General features: G+C 39.9%; 1 protein-coding gene across 2 annotated transcripts in view; it reads right to left on the minus strand.

The window, feature by feature from the left end:
• LOC141950002 (mucin-5B) overlaps positions 1 to 23,412 on the minus strand; it is a 45,930-nt gene that overhangs the window by 14,013 nt on the left and 8,505 nt on the right. The window contains exons 7-30 of one of the 2 annotated variants that reach the window (XM_074884265.1): positions 23,267 to 23,392; positions 22,434 to 22,551; positions 20,238 to 20,376; positions 19,556 to 19,657; positions 18,424 to 18,493; positions 18,036 to 18,173; positions 17,169 to 17,333; positions 16,210 to 16,304; positions 14,566 to 14,692; positions 11,270 to 11,522; positions 10,193 to 10,245; positions 9,706 to 9,806; positions 9,263 to 9,414; positions 7,283 to 7,421; positions 6,427 to 6,537; positions 5,503 to 5,682; positions 4,869 to 5,105; positions 3,784 to 3,940; positions 3,469 to 3,597; positions 2,952 to 3,036; positions 2,713 to 2,750; positions 1,516 to 1,671; positions 623 to 688; positions 197 to 289 (exon numbers count right to left, since the gene is read on the minus strand). In XM_074884265.1, coding sequence (XP_074740366.1) covers positions 197 to 289; positions 623 to 688; positions 1,516 to 1,671; positions 2,713 to 2,750; positions 2,952 to 3,036; positions 3,469 to 3,597; positions 3,784 to 3,940; positions 4,869 to 5,105; positions 5,503 to 5,682; positions 6,427 to 6,537; positions 7,283 to 7,421; positions 9,263 to 9,414; positions 9,706 to 9,806; positions 10,193 to 10,245; positions 11,270 to 11,522; positions 14,566 to 14,692; positions 16,210 to 16,304; positions 17,169 to 17,333; positions 18,036 to 18,173; positions 18,424 to 18,493; positions 19,556 to 19,657; positions 20,238 to 20,376; positions 22,434 to 22,551; positions 23,267 to 23,392 — 3,030 coding nt within the window. The remainder of the gene's footprint in view (positions 1 to 196; positions 290 to 622; positions 689 to 1,515; positions 1,672 to 2,712; positions 2,751 to 2,951; positions 3,037 to 3,468; positions 3,598 to 3,783; positions 3,941 to 4,868; positions 5,106 to 5,502; positions 5,683 to 6,426; positions 6,538 to 7,282; positions 7,422 to 9,262; positions 9,415 to 9,705; positions 9,807 to 10,192; positions 10,246 to 11,269; positions 11,523 to 14,565; positions 14,693 to 16,209; positions 16,305 to 17,168; positions 17,334 to 18,035; positions 18,174 to 18,423; positions 18,494 to 19,555; positions 19,658 to 20,237; positions 20,377 to 22,433; positions 22,552 to 23,266; positions 23,393 to 23,412) is intronic. The other variant, XM_074884266.1, reaches the window with a different exon arrangement.

Raw genomic sequence — 23,412 nt, forward strand, 5'->3', positions numbered from 1 at the left:
GATATCCAAACCAGGACAAAGTTATAGGGTATGGGAGAGTTGTAGCTCTGAAGGTGTTAGTTGCAGTTCAAAGTTGTAACAACTTGTGGTAAAGTGTAACTGCAGCAGGCTGAATGAGCACTTGCTGAAGCACCTTTATCTAACAGTACATCTTCCCACAGCAATGGTGCAGAAAAAAATTTGCTTGGTTTCTCACCCATTTGTATCAATTGTCCATTGTCATTGCAGAAGCAGGGAGTGGCTACCATTGACGATGGAGGTGCGGATGTTACAGGTTGCATATGTGGTTCTGCAGGAAATGAAATAAATTAATATTCAAATCCTCTGCTACTCTACTTTCAAGCCCTATGTCATCTATTACTTTCTCTACAATAACAAAAAGAGGAAAAAAATAATCATTTTTATGCCCCCACCACATTCTGTACATGTACACACTAAAACCATCCTCTCTGTATTTGTATACACTCTCTCTATTACACTGTATGCTACTAGAATAATGCACACACACTCCCCATTCTAGTTAGTTTTTTTCTATACAGACTACAATAAACCGCCCTTCTACTGTCACTTATTCATTCCAACTTAAGGTTTCTCTGAACTTTCTAATCCTGCAGGACTTAACCTGACTTTGGAGAGGTGATTTCCAGTGACACTCCATTTTGCCTTTTAATGCCTTGTTGCGAAGAATCTGTTGGTTTAAATACAGACAGTTCATTTAGACATTTTACTATGCCACCTACACTCTGCTTTCAGTAGTCCTTCCTTTCCTAGCTATTACTCCATTATACTTCTTATTCCACTTGTTAACACATTTAATAAATACCAAATGCGTGGTCTCACCATCAAGTCTTTAGCCCCTCCACTCCCTTGAGTAGAGAAGATAACTTTTAATTTTCCTTGTCCCCTCTGTATAATTTGCTACCAGGATAATACACATTTTCTTATGCACTTATTTTTCTTTGCTATAACCATGTGGCAAAACTCCACCTTTTCTTTATTTCTCTTTACATCTTATTTTCAGTTCATTCACATCCCCTTCACCCTGCAACTTCTCTTTTGGGAAGGGAGTAAACAGCCAGGCAGTTTTATTTTCTTGCTTCAGTGACCCATTTGAGACTGACTTATTCCAACGCAGAAAACAGTACAATAAGAACCACAGTGTGATATAGGTCATAAGAAGGAGAAAAACAAGGTTTAGAAGTATAAAATTCTGAGACTAATGCCACCAGTGTCAACTGTGATATGCCCAAAGTTATTGTAAAAGCTGTACTGAAAAATGGCCAAATATATCTCTTCTGTCTTTACCCCATTGACAGCAAGAATCTATACAAATTACACTTTTGGTCAACACCATGAGACCCACAATCTCTGAACCCTTGTTCCTGAACCTTCAGCTTCCTTAAATTCTGTGCTTAACATAGACATGCAGTAGGAGTCTTTTTCCAAGATGGAGGAATCTTATTACCATTACAGACATTCATAAAATCACCACCAAACCTCTCATAAATCTAGTACCTTGTGCTGGTGTGGATGCTGTTCTGCAAGGGATGGGTGTTTTAATGATCTCTCCGTTAGGGCCACAGACAGCATCACCACACTCGGTCCCATATACTTGGCTGTATACAGTTTCATTTAAGGCATAGGTCTTTCCATGGTAGCAGCAAAGGCAATCTGAGGCACCAAAAAAGCAAATGCCATGGTAACAGGGGACACTTGTAATGTAAATACAAACAAACAGAAAACCAAACTCTCAATTTACCCTTCTGTAACTAATCATCAAACATGATTTACCTGGCTGAAAAACTTTCTCAGTTTCTACTTGAGAAGTTGCACTGGGAGTCTACCTCATTTATTTAAAGTGGGTTGGATTTATGTTGGTGGTGGTGGTGTTTCTTGGAGTTAGCATGCATAGAGGAATTACTGGCTGGTGAAAGCATCAGAACTGGCACTGTCCTCACACAGCACAGGTGCGTTCCCTCTTGGCAGGGAATGTGACTGGGATTACTGCCTTGCTGAGTGATAAAACCCTGGCTCAGAAGGTGTTGCACAGCCATTTCCATCTACTAATGAGGAATGTGCAGTGATAAACAATTTCACTTAAATTTATGAGAAGTCCTCCAGGTTTTGGAGAATGTGCAGTCAGGAACCCAAGGGAATATATCTATTACTGTAACAAAATCAGCAAAACTGAAGATGTATTGTCTGCTGGGTCACCCTGCATTTTGGGATGTGGTTTCTCCCAGATATGGGAATGAACTGATACCATACCTTTAGGCACACAAACTTGTCTCTCATGATCTAGCTGTCTAGGCTTATTATGAGTTTAATAGACAGGAAATAGCACCTCTACAAGATTTGTCCTGTTTTAAAGGTGCTTATTAAAACAGGTACCATGAATGGCCTGCTTCAGACTACTTTCTGTCCATCTTCATTGACTCCAAGGAAGTATAAATCTGGAGAAGTGGCATTTACCTGGGTGAGATGAATCCCACATTTCACACCTCTCTACTTCCTCCCTGTGATTATCCTTTAGATAGTTCTTCAGGTCAAAGGCTGCATTTTGCTCATCAAAGTATATCTGTACACACATCCACCTATTGAGCTAGCTAGCTAGCTGGAGTCCTATTACCAATACACCTGCAGTAACATGTGTTGTTGGGTTGTTTCAGTCCTATCATCACTCAATGAAAGGTGAGGATGGTGAAAAGTTACCTTTGGAGTCTTCAATACATAGTTTCTCTTCAGGATTGCTGAAGATGAAAAGGAGAAGACTTGTTTTATTGACTTGAAGCAGTATGTGGAATAACGTGTGCAATGGTATCTACTTTTACATAAAAGCCTATTTCTGGAGGATTTAATTATAATTGCCATTGCTTGTGAACATAAACCAAACATTGCCTATCTTGTCCTTTCCAGTCTTCTTCTACCTCTCTCACCATCAACTGACCTACCATGAAGTGCAGTTGGGGAGGGAGACGCACTCCCTACTCTCCTCATCAAAATATGGCTTGTCAGGACTACACTCAGGGTAACAGCCTGGAAAGTTAAAGTAAACAAAGAATTCTTAGTCTGCTTTACATAGATCCAGGGAAAACACATAAATACCTCTATCAGATGCAGATTTGATCCCAAACTGTGGTCCCTGGATGAATGTTCTTCACCCTGTCAATTATTTTTCCATGTCCTCTTTTTCCCTCTATCCCAAAAGTTTTAATTAACTGTTTGTCAACAGATAATTATTCTTTGCAAATTTAGACTGAATGACCTTTTATCTATCACAGATTTAAAGGCAACAGGCAAATTATGCTATGAATGGCACCATTACATGGGGAATTCCTGGTGATGAATGGTCAATGAGTTTCTGGGGCAAATGGGATAGCCCTTCAGCAACTTTGATGCTTAAGACATTGAAAACCAGACTAATAGCTTGAACTCCCATAAACTGCATTGAAGTCAAGCAATAATTACCTTCTAAACTGTACAGCAAGTTGCCACACTTCCCATGTGGGTTCCTGCAGGTCTTTAGACAAGGGACTCCACAGGGTTTATAGAACCACTCATGTTTGTCGGGTGGATTGTAATAATCACAGAACACGGCTGGAACAGAAGAATAAAAAACCTCCAGTTCTCAGACGCCAGGCAGGGGTTATTTTCTAAATCTTGTAAACAAGAGTTTGTTAAATCACACATGCACAGCCATGTTAGAATTCTGCTCTTTATCTCCCATGTGCCTGAGTGCATGGAGCACTGCTTTTAGCTGTGCATTTTTAGTGCAATACTTACGGCAAATGGCAGGCGTTCTCCAGTCAATACAAACACCAGCTCTGCTACAACTTCTTGAATAAGCAGCAACTGAGGTACAAAAGCACTCGCAGTCTCCCACACTGTCACAGCCACAGAAGTCAGAAACACAAGATTCATAATACGGTATTGGGTTGACCTGTCAGAATACCAACAGATCTGTTACCACAGATGTACCTGGTGCACTGTGTTTTAATGAGAGAAAGGGCTCTGAATTTCTGCCATGAGCTGGCAGTTTCTTTGGCAGAACCAGGCCGAGTTTGTGACAGACTGGGTTTGTCATGAAGGAGCTATCATATTTTACAACAGGTAGTTTTCTATTTTCACCTGCCTGGTAGAATTAGACTCTAAATCTTCTCATTCTTGTGTGTGTAATACTGGCATTTACACCCAAAATGTCTTTCGAGTGTAATTTCTGCAGGACTGAACTACCTCACTTTGGGTTAGCACAGCTATATGGTATGTGCACTCTCTAATCACTGCGAGACAGTGATTAAGTGAGTATAAAAGGAAATCCTATTTCCACTGAGCTTCACTTCTGTTGTGTTTTAACCTGTGCCAACATGAACTAACCGAGGAAATTAAGCCAAGTTTGCTTTTGAAATGGCTTATTAAATTGCACTGAATCTATGCATAGACATTCTCATTAAGAACTAATAGCGTTGTTTCTGTTTAGATTAATTCAATTTGTGTCTAAAAAAAGACAAATAATTAATTTCTTCAGGTAAATTGAATAAACTTTCCCAAGGATTCCCATACAAACAGTCTTATGCTAACTTATATCTAGATTTTGCAAACAGATACCTAATGTTTTACTTCTAAAAGTAAAGTGGCCAACTATTATCCTCTTAGTCTTCGGTTGCTCAAAAGAGGCACTGTTGTTTCCTCAATACTGTGCAAGAGTATTCAACTGGTATAGCTGCAAAGTGGGATTTTGAAAGAGGTAGCTCTTGTACTTGAGGATGCTGTGTAATAGCCTTTAATATTAAAAATTTGTGTGCAAATGTGCTGCATAATAGCAGCAAATACCTAGTGTGAAACCAATGAGGAGGAGAGAACAGGCTTACCTTACTGTGACAGGCTTCAAAGATGTTACTCTTAATGATGCTGCAGTGCTTCTGTCCCAGGGCAGACTTGAAAGGTTGATCAGCACACAGGTCCGTCATGTTTAGATTTGAGCAGGTGCTTGTTATTTTCCAGCTATTTCCAAATTCCTGGATGCTCATCTCCATGGACTGCCCTCTGGTTGTGAAGTCATTCCTTGAGCGGCCATCAAAGTCCCCACAAAGGCCACAAACTTTTCCCTAGGTAATTTGTGTTGACAAAGTAAATGTCTTGGTTATTTTGAGTGAAGCCCACTGGTTGACAGAAATACACTACAGAACAGGCCAAGGCAAAATAGCTGCAAATTTCTAAGCTGCCATCAAAATACGGTTTAGAAAAAGCTGAACTTTGAGTGATAAAATGACTCTGTTAACCCTCCAATACTGCAAAGTCTCTGACTTCATTTCTAGCTCCAAATATTCTGGAGTGTTTCATACCGACTGAACAATGAAATAAAACACAAGACATGGCCTGCTTGCTTCCTTTTGTCCACTGAACTGAACACTTTTCCAAGCCCTGCTTTTCAAACTGGGACTCCAGTTCTGGATACATAACTTTGAGTTTAAAATCATAATTCTTAATCCATCTCATACGTACCTGGAAAGATGGTGCCACATGAACAACAACAGTAGTCTTCTGGTCCCACATGAAGTTCATCCCTTGATTTGTTTCAATCACAATATAACCTCCTCTGAGATCCACCTTGTAATTTTTCTCAGCTCCTGGATCAGTGGCTATCTCTTGAATTCTTCCTTCCAAGAGCCTGATTTCACTGCTCTACAAGGAACAGATACATTTCATGGAAGGAAGTCGAATAGAAAGCTTTGTGTAACAGCACTGGTATTCTGCCTCTTGTCCTTCATCTTATTTTTTCTGTAATCTTTGCACTACATCTTAGTCTATCACCAGACACGTGAGCCACAGATGAGACCCACTGAGTTCAATGGGAAACGTCTGCCCTTGTGGGACAAGTCTTACCTTGTGGCCACAGAAATTGTCTGCATTCTAGATGAAATCTGTTCTGCTGGCACAGCAGCTCCTGAGTGCACAGGCCACTGGGCACACTAGAACACCCTTTGTCGGTCTGCTTTGTTTCACCATCCCCTCACCCCCCACTATGGGAGAAATCTCTTTTTTTTGTGTACACTTTGGGGAAATGCTAAGCCTGAGCTGGAGGGAAGAAGCTCTTCCCTCTGTAGTTACACCTGCCCTGGGCTCATACCATGCTACAGAAACATGCTCCTCAAAACTTTGCTATCATTTCTATACCACTAACGTCACAGATGTAAATGCATAGGGTGCTGTTGACTCCCTGCATCTATGCCCTCACCTGCAGAAGTGTCCAGACCTGTTAACATCAAATACCTAAACCTTTCCCAGCATGCCTGCCTCTGCTTTCAGGCTGTTTGACTTCCATAGGTACTCTCTAGCAGCAACTGAGTTGGAATATAAGGGGATGCTACACTAATGGCTACAAAATCAAGACTACATCTCCTCAGTTATAACCTATTCTAGACAAACCTCAAAAATCAGTGTGATCTTCAGGGAGCAGATGGAGAGTGACTTCCCACAAGCGTTGTTCTGAATTACAATTCGGAAGGTGCCAGCATCCATGTTATTGGGGCAAAAATCCTTAGAAAAAGAGATAACATTGCATTAGATCTTTTCAAGCAACTAAACCAGTCTTAAACATGTTCAGGGGCTCTGAAGGAATGACACTCCAATATGACTTTTGCTATTTTGTCAGTTTTTTGTTCACCAAAACTCTGGGCATTTTTGAAGAATCTGATGGCAGCTGACCGGGTGGCAGGTTTGTATTTGACCAGGAATTTCAGAGAAAAGCTAAGGAAAAAAACCTGAGCTTTTTATAGCACCAGTCCCACGCAGTCAGAAAAGTAAAAATATTTTTTCTTAAAATTAACAAAACTGTAATTTGGGGATGACAAAATGTCTCACTGAGTACTGTCTCATTACATGTAATTATTATACATGAGGCTGACACGTTAATCTCTACGTGCTTCTGTCACAACAAAAATACTGTCAGTATTGGGTGGCTGAGAGAAACATCTAGCTTCTCAACACCACACCAATTCCTTTCCCTTGCAGATGCTGGAATTACATCAGGAAAGGGCTCTCCAGTCCAGGAGTTAATCGTTTAGGATCACACAGTGCCCTCTTGTGTCACTTCCGAGGGTTAATTGCTTGGCCTTTGTATGCAAAATCTCACTGTATCTCCTCTAGGTACAAGAGGAGGGCAGTAGGGTCTGCTCACCAGTGTTGACTATTTTTCATGGAATAGCCCTTTAATTACTCAGACTGAACCCTGCAGTGTAAGCTGTGAAAAGCATATGGATAGAAAAGTGAAAAAAATTGATACCTGAGCTAGGATATAGTCACAGTCTCCCAGGAAATCAAACTTCTCCCCATCAAAGCTCATGTAGTGCCCGTTTCCATACACAGTGCAGGTTCCCTTGCAGGGATTGTCTGTGCACTTCCACTGCCTTTTGTTACAGGTGCTGGGAGGCAAAATGAAGACAATCACAATGTTTGTATGAAACGTGGCTTTTCCTGAACCCCAAATAGGGGCAGAGTAATTCAAAGGTTTGTCTTCTGCAGTACATCAAAGAAAGCAATCATCTCTCACTCTTCCAGGCTTACCCTCTCAACTGTTTTGAGACCATGCCATGAGATGTCTTACTAATCAGAAAGTCCATGTTTACTACCAAGACACGTTTGAACTTTGTCTACTTTTATTCTATCTTTCCCTTCACATATCTTTTAAATCAAGTATTGGCAGCAGACAGTGGAGATTTAGGAGGTAAATTCAAGGTGAGGAACTGAATATTTCAACCATTTCTGAATATTAATCTGTGAGGTACCCTGTGGTCAGTTCTGTTCTTGACTACAGTGGCATGAACCAATATTATCCCTGCCTTCTCCTGTGGATTGGGTCTGGCTGAGATGGAGTTCATTGTCCCCGTAGCAGCCCCCACCGTGCTGTGCTTTGTGGGGGTAGCTAAAGAGGTGCTGATGACACCGCAGGGTGTTGGTTGCTGCCGGGCACAGCATCAAGGCTGAGTCTCCAATGCTCCCCCCTCACCAGTGGGCTGGGGGTGGGCAAGATCCTGGGAGGGGACACAGCCAGGAGAGCTGACACAAAGTGACCAAAGGGATATTCCATACTGTGTGATGTCTGCTCAGCAGTGAAAGCTAAGAGAAAGGAGGAGAGGGGGGGCATTCAGTATTGTGACCTTTGTTTTCCGAAGCAACTGCTACGCATACTGAAGCCCTGCTTGCTGGGAAGCAGCAGACATCGCCTACTGATGGGAAGTAGAGTATAAATCTTCTGTTTTCTTTTGCTTCTGCACATGGTCTTTGTTTTCATGTGCGACCTTTGCTTTTGTTTTATTAAACTGCTTTTATTTTGATCCACAAGTTTTTTCCATCTTATTTTCTGCCCCCAGCCCCACCCCGTCCTGCTGAGAAGGGGAGAGAGAAAGCAGCTTAGTGGGCATCTGGCATCCAGCCAAGGCCAACCCACCACACCTTGACAAACTTTATCTCCAGTTCAGGGGGACCACAGACAGAAAATTTTAGTTATACCCCTGACACAGAGACTGCAATTTTTTTCCAATGTGTGTCCTGTTCTCATAAGAGAACAAAGCCCTCACTGCAATAAAACTTCTTAATGTCCTCTGCAATATCAACAACTGCTTATCAGGGTTTGGCTTCACATGTTAGACTTGACTGCCTGTACAAGTGGTGATCTGCCCCTTATTTTCTGTGCATCCTCTTGGCAGGACTATACAGTCTCATCCTCCTAAATAATCAGTAAGGGTTCAAGGCATTTTACCCACCATGATCAGTAATAACAGTGAAGGCTATGGCAGAGTTATACCAGCAATTGGAGCAACTAGAGCATTCATTTATCTTATCTGAGAACTACGCACCCAGAAGCACTGCAAGTCACTGGAAGATTGTGGTTTTTTCCCTCCTCTAAATTCAATCCTTTTCTGAGGTTCAGCTGTGTCCAACAGACACAGACTCAATTTCCCCTTGTAGAATGACCAGCCACAGAGCAACCTGGATGAGGCTGGTACTTCTAAAGCTGGTGTGGAAGCAGTTTGAAGAAAAGGATGGAAATCATTTGACAGATCTTGGTACTTGTTCTCCCCAAGTGCAGCTTCATGCAGCATGTTGTAAAGAGGACATGTTTCCCCTTTTATTTTTACTAGAGGCCTGATGGCTCTAATGATGAAGAGGAAGGCTTCAAAATGCATCCTCCCCGATGGGTGCACTATGCACTGAAAATTTTAACAACCTTTGTAATAAAAAAAGGTTCCCTGGAATAACATACCATGTGTTGCAGTCCACTTTGATGGTTTCCCCAGGTTTATAAAAGTGTCCACCATGGACACATGGGCACTGATCTTTGGGAATACATCCTCCACTGCCATCCAATACCAGCCCATCAGGACACATGCAGCCAGAAACACATTCAGTGACATACTGCATATATAAAGACACAACACAAGGCAACTAATTAATGCACAGAAACTACAGGGAACCAGCAGAGATGCTAGCTCTGGATGCCAAACTTTTGAATTTTTTTTTAAATCCCATAACTGTAAGTTAATGACAGACAAACTACAAACATCACAGCTACATGGTTGAGCTGCTGTGTTATCAGTAAAGTAGTTGGTCTGTGAACAGTGTAACACGTTACCATCAGCATTTGTTAAGGACAATCATACATGTACAATCATGTCCCATGTTCCTGCTAGGAGGTAAAGTCCTTACACAGTGCATGTCCTGCGTCTTACAACTTTTCTGACATTCTGATCCAGTTGCACCGAGACCCGCAGAGCTGCAGTTGAAGTAATACATCGGAGCCGGGCAATCTATAGGAGGAAGAAAACATTTTAAGAAGATAATTTAGTGAAAGGAATAAGGATGCCATCAGCAATTGTAAACAGGAATAGAGCATTTCAGAGGTCAGCATGTGTCTCTCATTTACAGTTTTTATTAGCTTTTGCTCTGCCCACCAACAGCGTGGGGAGAAGGAGGCAGATACCTTCTAAGTTTTGGGTAATATCTTCATCATTTAAAGAATTCAGCAAGTCTGGTGACATTTTTACAGAGACAACTATTATCAATAACCAGCATATTTCAGGGAAAAGGCAAAAATCTGCAGAATACTAAAATGTTACGGAAAGTGAGAGATAACACAGAAAAACATCATAAATACTAATTGATACCGTAATGCCATTATTTAACAAAATCTTACCTTTTACCAGGACAGTTTCTCCAATGCAGTCTAATCTTCCTTGAATGCATTTGCTAAAGAGATTCCATAAAATGAAACACATCAGCTCTTTGCACATTTCTCTCTCACTAGAGAGAAATACACTGCAAAGCTTCACTAGACACACAAATAACAAATTCCTATCAAAATGAATATTTGTTACAGCTATCAGGTTCACAGACATGAATTATGATCCCCGGAAGGAAGATGAAGACACCCAGCTGTTAAATACTTTTCCTTCATCTGCCACTGCTTTACCGTGTATTTTCCTTGAATCAAGTTTTTTCTAAGCGTCTATTTTCTACTCCCTGAGATAAAACTTACACTTTCTTAAATAAGAGACCTCTTAAATTACTATGTGAATCTGTGTTTACAAAATAGTCTAGAATCTTCAGAAAAAGATATGGGAGTTGGAAGAAAGAGGTAGAGGATATGTAGATATTTAAAGATAGAAATAGTTTGAGAAAAACAGCCTTCCCCTGGTGTGTTTTCATTGTTGCCCTGAACTGACGGAAAATGAGAAAATGACAATTGTTTTTCCCTGCAGATGAAAATTAATTATGTTATTTTTAGTATTTTCCTCAAAAATTCTCTCTCTTTTTAAAAAACTCCTTTTAAAAACTGAGATTTTGGGGCTTTTTCCTGGATCATTTATATTTTTAAAACAGTCTGCAGGATAGTGTGTTGCTGTTTTTTTTTACTTTGGTTTTTCATTTCAAAGCCAGAAACTTCTGCAAGCCCCCCGTTTTCAAAAAAACTTTCTCCCACTGTGTAAGGATATTTTTTACACACAATAAACTCTGCATAGAGATAGATTGCAAATATTACTCTACTTAACATGTTTTCAGGTTCTTGTTTGCTACCAGGAACATAAGATCTTAACCTTTGCTGTGGCTGCACTTCCTGTCAGGGGAATATTTGCTTTGGTGTAATCTAGGAGAAATTTGTCATCATTCCTTTACGGTAAAATGATACCATTCAGGGATTAGAGCAGGGATTTCCCCAGTGTGCCCTGACATCCCCCAGGTATGCAGCCTTTGCATCATCAGAGCAGCTTACCACATCAATTTGTCCTCTTGGAAGGAGTTGCCAGGCTGAACAATCTTGCCTTTGTAGTAGCAGGGACAGTCATCTGGAGCTACACATTCCTCCTCATCATTGATGTAGGTCCCTTCAGGGCAACCACAGCCCTCCATTGGAGTGATCTGAACTTTACACAGCGGATCAGGTTCATCCAGCGAGCGGCAAGACTGGTTACAGTACTTCACACTATAGTTATAAACCATAGTCTCAGGACACTCCTCAGAGGGATCTTTGCAAGAGAAATAAAATGGATGTATGGCCTTCTCTGTGCAATCATCACTCATGCTGTTAATGCAGCTTTCTGCATGCTGGTACCCATAAATGTGCTTTTTTCAAACTAGAAGACCTTGTCTCCCAGTGGTCTGGGTGAAGTCTGCTCACATATCCTAAACTATGTGACACTGAATACTGAAATACTCAGCAGGGTATATCCTGACTGAATAAGGGAATCAGTATAATTTTGTAATTTGTACAATTAGCTATCTTATGCCAAGAACTGAAACCAATAACTTCTGTCTTGTCCTTGTAGTTAAAAATTAATTTTCTGTCCTTTACTAATAATTTCTTTGACTGGGAATAGTTAAAGAAATGAGCATATTTTGTAAAGGGCAGATTTTGACGTTAAATGGGTGGTACCAAGGAACTCTGTTAATCATTTGATGCTACTGAAGAAAGTGTGTTTGAATTCTCATAGGTGTCTTGAGGAAAACTCTTGTTGTCATCCTCTGGGGAAATAAGAAACAACAGTTTCTAAGAGCTCTGGGAGGACCAAACAGTTAAACACCAAAATCTAAAGAGCTCAACTGACTCTGTAAGACAGTGAAAAGCTGATTAATTTTCACAGGCTACCAAGAAACACCTTCAAAATTCTGCCATAAAATCTGCAGTAGTGATCCATAGGGATAACATCAAATATTGTCAGGAAATATCAGCCACATTAAGGTTGTGGCTTTCAAGAAAGCCTGACATCCAGATTCCTCTGAAATTCAACAAGAACTGGGGATCTAGTCATCTAGACCTCTTTCTAACTAACACCCATAGATGTAACCCCACGGCTCTTCTTCAGATACACAGATGTACTAGAAAGTACAGGGGAGTTGTTCATGGGTAATTGTGCTAATCAACTTTGCAGCAATGTTATCACCATATCGGCAACAGGTTCCGTGCTTAAACAAAGCTCTGTATGGCTTTCCAGTCCATGACCATAGTACACGTTCTTAGATTAATTAGTGTTCTAGGTTGGTGAATGCATTCAACTCCACCACCTCCACCAACAAAATCCAGCTGGTTTCCTGGTTTTAGCTGGAGCAGACACAATATGCTGTGTATAAATTGGGCAGGCCATATTCTCCTGCTTTATAGGCATACAATGAAGATGCAGCAACTGGTATTTGTAAATAAAAATAGGCCAAATAAGGAAGTTATTAATAAAGATGTTGAACATGAGTTGTCATAAGATTTACGTGAATGGATGTCTCAGTTGTTAGCTATTAATACAATAAAATAAGGTGTTTACTTTCTCCCTTTAATTTTTCATAGAGGAAAAAGATCAATTTTGGTAAAGCAAGATCTGGTAAGAAAAAAGTTATTTGATTGTAGTACTCATGGTCACAGATTTCTAATCTTAGATTACACACATACAGCTGGAGATGTGAATGCAGAGAATGTGAGCATACCAAAGATAGCTTCAAGCTAGCTTGCACAAGGAGCACTAGAAAAACAGACTTAACAGAGACTACTGACCCCAGTGGTCTTCTGGGTAACCAGTAACTCAAATAACAGCTCATGCTTCCACTAAAGATTGCATCACATAAGCACACTGCCAACAGTTAGCTAGTAGGATTTACTTATTTCATACACTCTGCTGACTGCAAGGTAGACGTGCCCTCAGGATATAACCTGCCTTGGATGCTGCCTGCAGCCCTGCTCAGCTGGACACAGCTGCAGGAGCTGGAAGAGCCCTTCCAACCCCCGCAATGGGACAGACCACAGGACTATTTATTCTTTCACTCATGAATAGCGCAACCTTCAATCTTATCACAGGCACGTCCCCAAAAGATTATTTCTTCTTAAATAAGGCCTGAAATATTTGCACTGATTAAGCCATTAGCATTTTTTTCCCAAGGTTACTGTAGTGCTTGAATCAATATGAACTGCTGTGCCATGAGTCCACAGATTTCAGTCTAACGCATGCTGCAAACCAGTCTTGTTTAGACATAAAAAATGTCAGTAATTCTATGTTGATAACAAGGCTTTCAATAAACACGGACTGTGTCTAGACATAAATCTTCTGATTATAGGATAATTTGCTGTGGACTACACTGTGTTCCCTTTGAATTATTTCAGCACAAATTTGTTAAATTGTTCTTACTGCAATTTTAAATGCCTTAGACAAAGCACCATAGTGGTTACATTGTTTGTCTCCATTAAATATCCCAGCTAGCCTCTAAATCAGGCAATTAAATAGATCATACCTGCATCAAATCTGCATTAAAATAATTGTTGTTATGTTTCCTATTCAGATGCTATTGGTCAAGAAACCAATATATCTATTTTCATGTCGATATAGACAAATCTCACTTGAACTATCTGATTGTCAGTGGAAAAATGGAAATGTTGAAGTAAAATTCAGAAGATGGGACTTGTGAGTTTTATCCTCAGCTCTGATACCATCTCATAATAAATTCTGGCTGTGCCAAAGATATATACATGTGGACTCCGAACCCAGGATTTAGTGACAGTGTGTGTGTCCAAGAAATTCTATTCATTTGTTAGCCAGTCCTGAGCTGAAAATGCCTTTAAACACTTCCACATTCTCAGATATCACCAATATATATTTACTAAAAACCATTACTATTTTACTGTAACATGGAAAAATACAGTTAATCAGAGTGATACCATTTGCATGGGAAATAGGGCTGACATAAACTGCAAAAAAAGTATCAGAATTAAAATGTATGAGGAGGTCCACGTGTTCAAAACTAACCTAATTGCAACTCCTTCTTGTGATTTGATTAATACACTTCATATTCTTTTGCTTCTCTGAGTACTGAAGTCACCTAGTATTTTGCACAAGGAACATGCATCATAAGAGCATTAAGTGGACATGAACTGATTTTGGCAGGCAAAAGTTTTTTATAAAGTATATGTTATACTGCTTTTCAAAGACCAACTAAGTTGATGACTAAGCACAAAGGTACTGACTGCCACAGGCTGCTCTCTCCTAAAGCTGTTCCCCAATATCCCTACCCAAGGTATTTTAGGATGCATACCACAGATGCCCTGCCTCCAGCCCTTCAGGGACACGCCTGCTGTAGCACAGTCTCTGGAGTAAGTAGAGAGCACACTACACAGTGCAACTTCACTCTTCTCAGCATTGCAGGTGTCATACATACATTTCTAGGGGACAGAAAAGGACATGGGTATTGTTATGCCCAGTTCACAAAAGAAACAGGGAAATACATAGCAATTTAAAAAGTAGCCAACCAATATATATATTTTAGAAAGTATTATTACCAATGAAACTTAATTTGTAATATCTCTAAGAGAAAATGTATGCTAATGAAATACCATGTAAACCTGAGAAATACGAAATCAATTACAGTCATGCAACAGCAACGATGTTATTTCTAACACAGACGAATAGATGAATAATAAGAATGATGAGGGCACCTATAATTCATTAATGCACTAAGAAATGTCTATACCAGCTTCCCATGAGGATGTACAATCTAGGACATGTCAAAATATGTCATGTGAAAATATACAGAGCTGAAAATACTGCACAGCGATGACTGGCACTTGTGTACCTATGTAGTGTATAGATAAGATACAACCAATCAAATGACAGGCACATAACAGTTTAATAGGAAATCGTATGTAATGACATCTAAAGAACTAGTTAGGTAAGTATAAAGGAGATTCAAAGCTCAAGTTCTTTTAACTGCGTGGCTGGACAGAAGAACCCAGATACAGCCAGTCACTCAAGAGCAGTAGGGTCATACTGCATAGGTGGTGACTTATCCCGCCATTACCGATGTTGTGGAGAATGCTTCCATGAATGATGGTTTAAAATCTGATGAGATCAGCAGGAATAACAGACATATCCATAAGAAACTGGTTTTTACTTTCCCTTAATTGAAAATTGCAAGTTCCTATTTTACTTATAGTTAAGATGAATTCTCAAGCAGACATATTTTCTGAGGGAAAGTTGGGAGAGGTGAAGCATGAGCCATATTTTTAAAAGTGCTTGAAGACATATTAAATTTTAGATAAAATTTCAGGCTTAGGTATTTTGTCAGTAAGTTGTATCACACACACCCACTCCATGAATTTTCTGTGTTTTTGCAGAAACTTTTTTACTATTCATATAAATGCGGCAACTCTCTAGCTCAGCCAACTTCCTCGGCAGCATTATAGAGCTGTACACCAAGAGTACTTATGGGCAGCTTCTTGCATTCTAAATATGAGGAGACTAACATGATTCCACAGTAATAAATGGGATATAAACAATGTAAATCTAGTATATATTCTCCCCCTAGATGTGACTTTTAAACCAAGCCAGAGGGAATCCATGGGGCTGAAAAAGATATCAGTTCAATTCCACACAGAAACACTGATTTGGCCTTTGAAAGAGTGAGCAGTTTTCAAGAACAGTAAACCCATTTTTTTTCCTGTTTCTGGATCATGCAACAGACCTGTCAGTGATGGCAGTCACAACATTTTCAGGGCTGCAGCCAAAAAGGTCCATCATATCTTGCATAAACTTTCATTTTGCTATTTTTCTCATCAGCATCGGTGAACTTCTTTGTAAAAAGGCATTACTGTAACCTATTTCACTGCCCTAGGCCAGACTACCTTCTTGGCAGATCAGTCTCTCAACTGGATTAAACCACCCATTTGGACCAGTGCCTTACCTTGATGTACACAGAAGTGTCTACAACAGAGTGGCAGGCAGCAAACACACTGCTTGTATTAGACAGAAGAGCACACCAGTGCTGGGCAAATTTTTCTGAAGCGGGAAAAAATATCATTGTCCATAGTCACTTAAACCACATTACTCTCTGAATCAATATTCTTATCAGGTATCACACAGAACTAGAATGTCTTGAAGTGTTCAGATAATGCCAGAAGGAAATACAGGGCATTAACATATCAAGGTGATAAATATAGTTGGATGGGTGAACAGCCACCTCCCTAAGAGAAAGGTTTCACCCTCCATGTACTAACACATTACTGTGTCTGGATTAGCAGAACATCTGCAAAAACTTCCCATTTTCATCATTCTCCATCAAACTTTCCTATTTCTTTGCAGTCAGGAAATTCTTTATAGTCAAGCAATAATACCAAGCATGTAATAATCAGTGAGCTGCGTGGCTCTGAGTGGCAGCTTTAATTACATGTGGCAATACCTAGAGAATATCAGTCTGAATCCTATATATATCCAAATCCAGTCAAAGTGAGAAATCAGACAGGGCACCAGGTATAGTACAATGCTTGCTGAAGTCAGTACTGTTGATAACTTATTCCTTTTGACTTCAGCACATCTGTAACAACCTAGATTGGATGACAATCTTGCCCAAATATTGACAACCAAATATGCTCTGCCTTAAACCTAAATTGTTCTCATTGATGCTGTGTGTGCTTTTCAAGTCATCAGTGAAGAAGGTGTTGGGTCTTTCTCCAGCAGTGAAGGTTTCTTTGTTTTAAAAGCAAAGCTGTCACCTTAAAGACCTGTAAAACCCAATGTGTTCTCTCTAGTAATAGCCTCAAAGGTGGTGGCTTTTGATGCTTGTGAGATTTCTAAAACTTTTTTAGTTATCTGTCATGTGAAAATTATTTAGCACTAGTAATCCAGAGACAAAAAGTCTGCTACCTCTATCCACACTGTTTGAACAAGGATCTTCAAAGCTGTCCTCAACATCAAAACAGCTGGCTCTAGTTTTCCATGAGTTACCAAAAGCAGAAGCTGAATCTTCCACAGCTCCAGTGACTGTTCTGAAGTCATCGGTTTGGATATTATTGAAATTGCCACAAAGACCTTGTGTGGGTAGAAGAAAAAAAAAGCAAAAGAAAAGAAGAAATCAATTCATGAGTGGAAGAGGAATGGCTTCTAGATGAACACTCTTAACTCTATAACGGACCTCGCCTGAGAGAAGCCCATTTTCTGTCAGACTTCCTGATGTTCCCACAAATCAGACAGGACCCTGTCTTTAGAGTGTAATTATTATTTTTCTGCATTACAGTAGCATTTAGTGAAGCACAGAGATTGGAAGCTGCTTAAATGTGCTTCAGTAAACACTGGCAGACAAAAAAAGTGCCTTCCCCAAAAGATTATAAGCAAAGGAAATTGCAAAAGCAAAACAAAATGGGTTGGAGAGACAGGATGTAATCCCATTACAGGGATAGCAAACAGAAGCACAAAAAGCTTAAATGATGTAAACAGGAGATTGGTGGAAAAATCAAGAGTATAGCTGGCATCTCGCAAGTCTCTGATGAAGGTCTGCTTTTACAGATAGAGTCTAAAAAACCTAGACACACTAAACATCACAGAGATTATCTAATTTTCTTCAGGAAATTGAAGGGTTTAGCCAACACTTTGTTTCAGGAAGGCTATAGATTTAACCAGGTGTTCTAACATATCAAAGTCAATATAAAATCAAATAATTTATTCACTTAAGGTGATAGACAAGCAGCTATAACTCAATTTAATAGTAAACTGAAAGAACATGATGTGTCCTACCAGATGTGCGATTCTGATAAGAATGATCGACTGTTAGGGAGAGCTGCATTACAGGTTTCATTTGCACTTGAATCCGTACTCCGGTTGAGCTCAAGATTTGGATGAAAAATGTAGAGGGTCTGAAGATGGTGATGCCATCTAAAGAGTTAAAAAAGAAAGAAAAAAGATGCATGTACCTGCAAATCTTTATGAAGCTGGGTAAATAGGAACTTCTGTTTACCAGTGCATCCAGTGTAACACAGGAATTCCCACGGAGTCCCAGACCTAGTATCCACCTGAGTCAAATGACCTAACAATGAGCAGGGTCGTGTGCTTTTCAAAGAAAGGAGCAGGAATCCCTGTGTAAATAGGTGTAGGCTAGTCTGGGGAAGATGTGAAGGACATTTACCTTTGCTTACTGGCAGCTTCACAATGAAATTGTTCATGTAGATATTTCCACAGGAACATATTTTTATAGTCTGCAGGGAAAAAGAAAAAGCCCACAGTAGTGAATGCATATGACATGAGACAGATAATAGTAACCTCACAAGCTTCATTAAGCATTAAGAAGTAGTGTCTTCAAAACATGATCACCTCTGGGGTCAATATAACTCAGTGTCTGGATGCCATACAGTAACTTGGAGCAAATCTCTAGGCCATTTTTATGGCCATTTTCATTTCATTTTTGTTAAAAATGAAAAACCCTCTCCATAAGCAACAGTTTTTATTGAGTGCAATCACATACCTAAGAGGTTAGTTAACTTTTTGAGAACAACATGTGAGATGTTACGTGTAGGTTTGGATCCACCCCATTGGAAACGTAACATACCCAAAATGAGAGCTATCTGACTCAAACTCCCTCAGTAACCAATGGAGGGAGACAGGCCCCTCCAGAAGGACTCGTCATACCTTGGGCTGACTTGTCCTTTGGAGATCCCCATCTTCCTTTATTGATTATAGAAGGAGATTAGGATGTTGGATCTCCTAACAAGGTTAGGACTGCACCAGTTAAGTTCCAGATGGACAGAATGTATCTGTATATCTTTAGGAGTGCAAAAATACCAGCCCTAACCCAGCTTCCACTGAATTAATTGAATCATGGCATAATCTTCAATAGGAGAAACTTCTGGCCTTCATTTGGAAAATTCCGCTATTTCACTCACTGCATTAGGAAAAACCTCTGGACTCAGAACTGTTGGAAAAAGAAGGGGATCTTTTCTTGTAGAAATATCAATCTTTCAAAAAGAAACAAGTGAAAAATTTTGAAGTCATGAAAAAGAGAGAGAAAGCCAACAAGGATAATTTTTAGCCATCTACCTCTAAAGAAAATGGGAAAACCAGAATCCAAAAGAACTTGAAAGGAAATAACTCTTGTAGAACAAAACTGAATAAACACATGCACTGCATCATCTGTTGGCATTAATCTTGCAGTCTCAGGACTGCAACAGATCAAAATGAGTCCGCAGTGTTAGAGAAATCCCATCTTTGAACCTAAATAAAAGTGACATATTATGTGTCACTGATTAAAGCAAGTTACTTACAGTTCTTCCTAGTGTGACTAATACATTCTTTAAGCAAGTCATTGTCTTTGATGTCCCACACTGGATGATCTCTCCAATCACCACAAATGTGTCATCAGTATTCTGAAAACATGTGAGAAAAAGGATGTGCAGACATTGTTAGTATGTTACAGGAAGGGAGCTAGAAGAGAAAAAAGGTGTCTCTGAAGAGCTGAAATGGAATAATGAAAGAACTGGAGCAAACTGTTTTATTTTATTGCCAAAATCAATAATGTTCACCGCCTTTCCTCTGTTTCCTTGCTATTAACTTGTGTGGATCACATATTTGCAGACTGCCACGTGGAATTCAATGTTTTTGCAGGAATTTTTGCTCATCCACTTCCTTTTAACAGTTATACATGAAGAAAGCTTCAGGAGAAATGCTTAAATCTACACTAATACATCCACTAAGAAAACTAATTCATTAAAAAATCAAAGATGTAAAATTACGTTGAAGCAGCAAAACTTTGATACTAAGCATCAAGCAATTGGCTTGCAATCCATTGCAAATGGGAAAATTTATGGGGTTTAAGACTGAGCATGTGTTGAAGTGCTTTGCTGGATTGGTGCCATTTAATTAAATTAAGCCATATCAAGCTCCAGCAGAGCTTAATGCCTCATGCTATTCAAGAGATTTAGGAATGAAATGGGAGATTGTTCATACCTTGGCTAAGACATAATGGCAGTTGCCATGAAAATTGAATCTCTTATTATCGAATGTTGTTATATGGAATCCTCCATCTATATTACAGCTTCCAGAACAGGGCAGAGAGATACAGCTCCAGTGACCTCCTTTGCAAGTACTGTACAAAACCCAAAAAGGAGCAGTTAGAATAAACATAGATTTAAAAGAGCAAAGGTGAAATAACATCTTGATCTGAATCTGCACAGATGACACCCTCTTTGTCTTTTTAACTTGTTATTTGGCTGCTTATTAAATTCCTGTGGGAGGAAGACTTTAAATTAGGCCCTTAAAGTGTGAAGGTTGAATGCTTCTTAGTGAGAGAGTTAACTGCACTGGGCTTTGAAGTAGCTACAGGGTCATCTCCAAAGGGAATCTTACAGTAAGCATCTACTACCGACCTCCAAACCAAGATGGTAAGGCCAACAAAACAATATTTCGGTCACTTAAGGAAGCTTTGGGTCAACAGAACCTGATGCTTCTGAGTGATTTCAACTACGCAGTATCTGCTGGAAGAACAATACAGCAGCTCACACGTCATCCATCAAATTCCTGGAATGCCTAGAGGACTGCTTCCTCATACTAATGTTAGCTGTGCCAACCAGGAATGAGGCACTGCTGGGCTTGCTACACACAAACCAAGAAAACCTGGTTTGTAATATCTTGGCTAGTGATAGCTTTGGCTGTAGTGATCTCAATATTGTGGAGTTTGGGAACCTGCTGAGCACACTGCAGGTTAGTAGTACTAAGACCAAGGATTTAGATTTTAGAAGGGAAAACTTCAGCTTGCTCAGAGCCCATTTGAGAGGGATTCTGTGGGAAGTTTCCATGGAGGATAGAGGAGCTAGCAAGTGCTGGGAGTTTTTCAAGAATGCACACCTGGAAGCACAAAAACAGTTCATCCCCTTTAAAGGTAAGGGAAGTAGGTGGAGCAAAAGACCCCATTGGCTTAAATATGAGCTTCTGAGTCTCTTCAATACCAAAAGAGAAGTGAACCAGAAATGGAAAAGCAGACAAATATCCGTTGAGAACTACATGGGCATTGCCAGGGCGTGCAGAGATGCAGTTGGAAAAGCAGAAGTTCATCTTGAATTGAAATTGGCCAGAGAATCATAAAATCCTTTAGGAGAATCATAGAATATGATTATCCTTCAGAGGGATACTGAGTTGATCAAGCAAGAAATGTTTTTCAGGGCCTAAATCATTTACTTGACTTTTTAAAGAAAGAACGAACTGCTTCAAGCAGGATCTTGCAACATTTTATGCTACTGATGCAACTGTTCAGCAAGTTGTTGATGCAGCATTTCAGCAACTAATTGTGAAGAAGCTGAGGTAATGAACAGGTAGAATTCTTAGAGCAGTGCACACAAGAGAACAGCCCAGTCATGTTAGCTCAGGCTTTGTGAGGAGTAAGAATGTGGCTATGTGGGAACCATTCAGAGCCCATCAAGTTCAGTTCCTCAAAACTGCAGGTTTTGAGGAGTATTACCTTAAAATGCAGGAAATATTCAATCCAGAGGGGTTTGCAGAACACCTGGCCTACCCCACTATGCACCACAGCATATTTCATTCCTCCCTATAGTAAAGGTTAGGCTATGTTCAAGAAATGATGCTGTGTCGCAGGAGCTCAAATAACACATACAGCTGTTCATTCACTGGATAACTATCACAGTAAGAAATAAAACTGTTTTGAGAATACTATACCTGAAGTCTTATCACCTTTCAGTAGTGTAGAGGGGAGATGGGTTCAAGCTACAGGGTTTTTTCTAAATCAAATCATTCTCAAGGATCAGGAATTTTGAGATCCAGGCCTTGAAAGAGCCTTTTGTAGATCTAGAGGTGGTTGGAACTGTAACTCATTAACACGGTATGGCTCCTTGCCTCACTTTAGTGGCCAATGCCTCTGAACTAATCATCAAAGAGTCTCATTCTTCTGCATTCTGAAATCTTGAGCTCAGTTTTTGCTGGCAGTTCCAAGTGAGGGTGATAACTATGTGAGGTTGTGGACTCACTTAAGTTTCACGTACTGTAGAAATTCAGACCCAGGTTTTGCATTGTTATTTAAGACAAATGTTAGGAATAGGGAAAAAAAAAAAAAAAAAAGAGCAGAATACAACTCATGAACACTCTGAAATAAACGCCTCTGCCTTGTTAGTGCAATCAAGTTCACAACAGTACCAGTTTTGGCAGGGAGTGGAGTAAGTCCCTCCAGATGAGTAGACTTTGCCTTGAAACATACAGGGGCAGCTGTCTCTAGGGATGCATGTTTTGCCACCGAGGTCATCAAGGATGGTTCCTGTTCGGACACATTGGCTAATTAATACGTCTTTGGTGAGTCTGGGAAACACCATCAAGGAAAATTAGAGTAAGGAAAAAACTCTAGAGTATTGAGCATTTCTGGATAGTGATATGTTTTAAGGAAAACACCACACCAGGCCCTTTCAGATGTTAATGGATGGGAAACATTTCTTACTAGAGCTCATACGAAAACAGTGCAAAACCCAAAGAATATCTCTTCATGCTACTGAAATTTGTCACTGCGAGCCAGTTTCCATCCTTTTCCAATAGTGAATCTAACAGAGATCAGACCCCCTATTTAGCCTCTACTTCATGTGCAAACTTACACATGCACAAACCTGGCGATACATTATTACGTGTGACTTCACCTACAGCAAGATCTAGCCCCATAACAGGGAGGCACCTCATCAGACATCTTCACCTGCATTCTTACTGTCTAGAGAACAACTCCCATTTTCCCACATCTGTACCATTTTTTTCTCTCTAGTCCTCAGAAACTTTTCCCTTCCCTCCTCCAGTGTCAGGATCTTGACTCTTTAGAGACCTAGCTCTTCCAGTAAGAAAGGGGTTAAATTATGCTAGAATAAAAAGTTTATTAATTGGTTTTAGTGTAAAATGTTAAAGGAAAAAAAATTGCCACTAGCTGAAAGGGAACAAACTCCCTCTTTGTCCCTTGATATGTGTGACCCATTGGAAGAAGCGCACTGCCTTACCAGGAGGACAGAAACAGCCATCTGTACATGGAGCTTTACAAATCTTGCTTCTTTCTGGGTCAGCGCATGTGTCAGCACAGGAGTTTCCACATTCCATGTACTCCATGTTGTTTGGGCATTCCTGATCTGCAAGACCAAATGAAAAT

The sequence above is a fragment of the Strix uralensis genome, chromosome 15 (assembly GCF_047716275.1).
Source record: "Strix uralensis isolate ZFMK-TIS-50842 chromosome 15, bStrUra1, whole genome shotgun sequence".
Lineage (NCBI taxonomy): Eukaryota > Metazoa > Chordata > Aves > Strigiformes > Strigidae > Strix > Strix uralensis.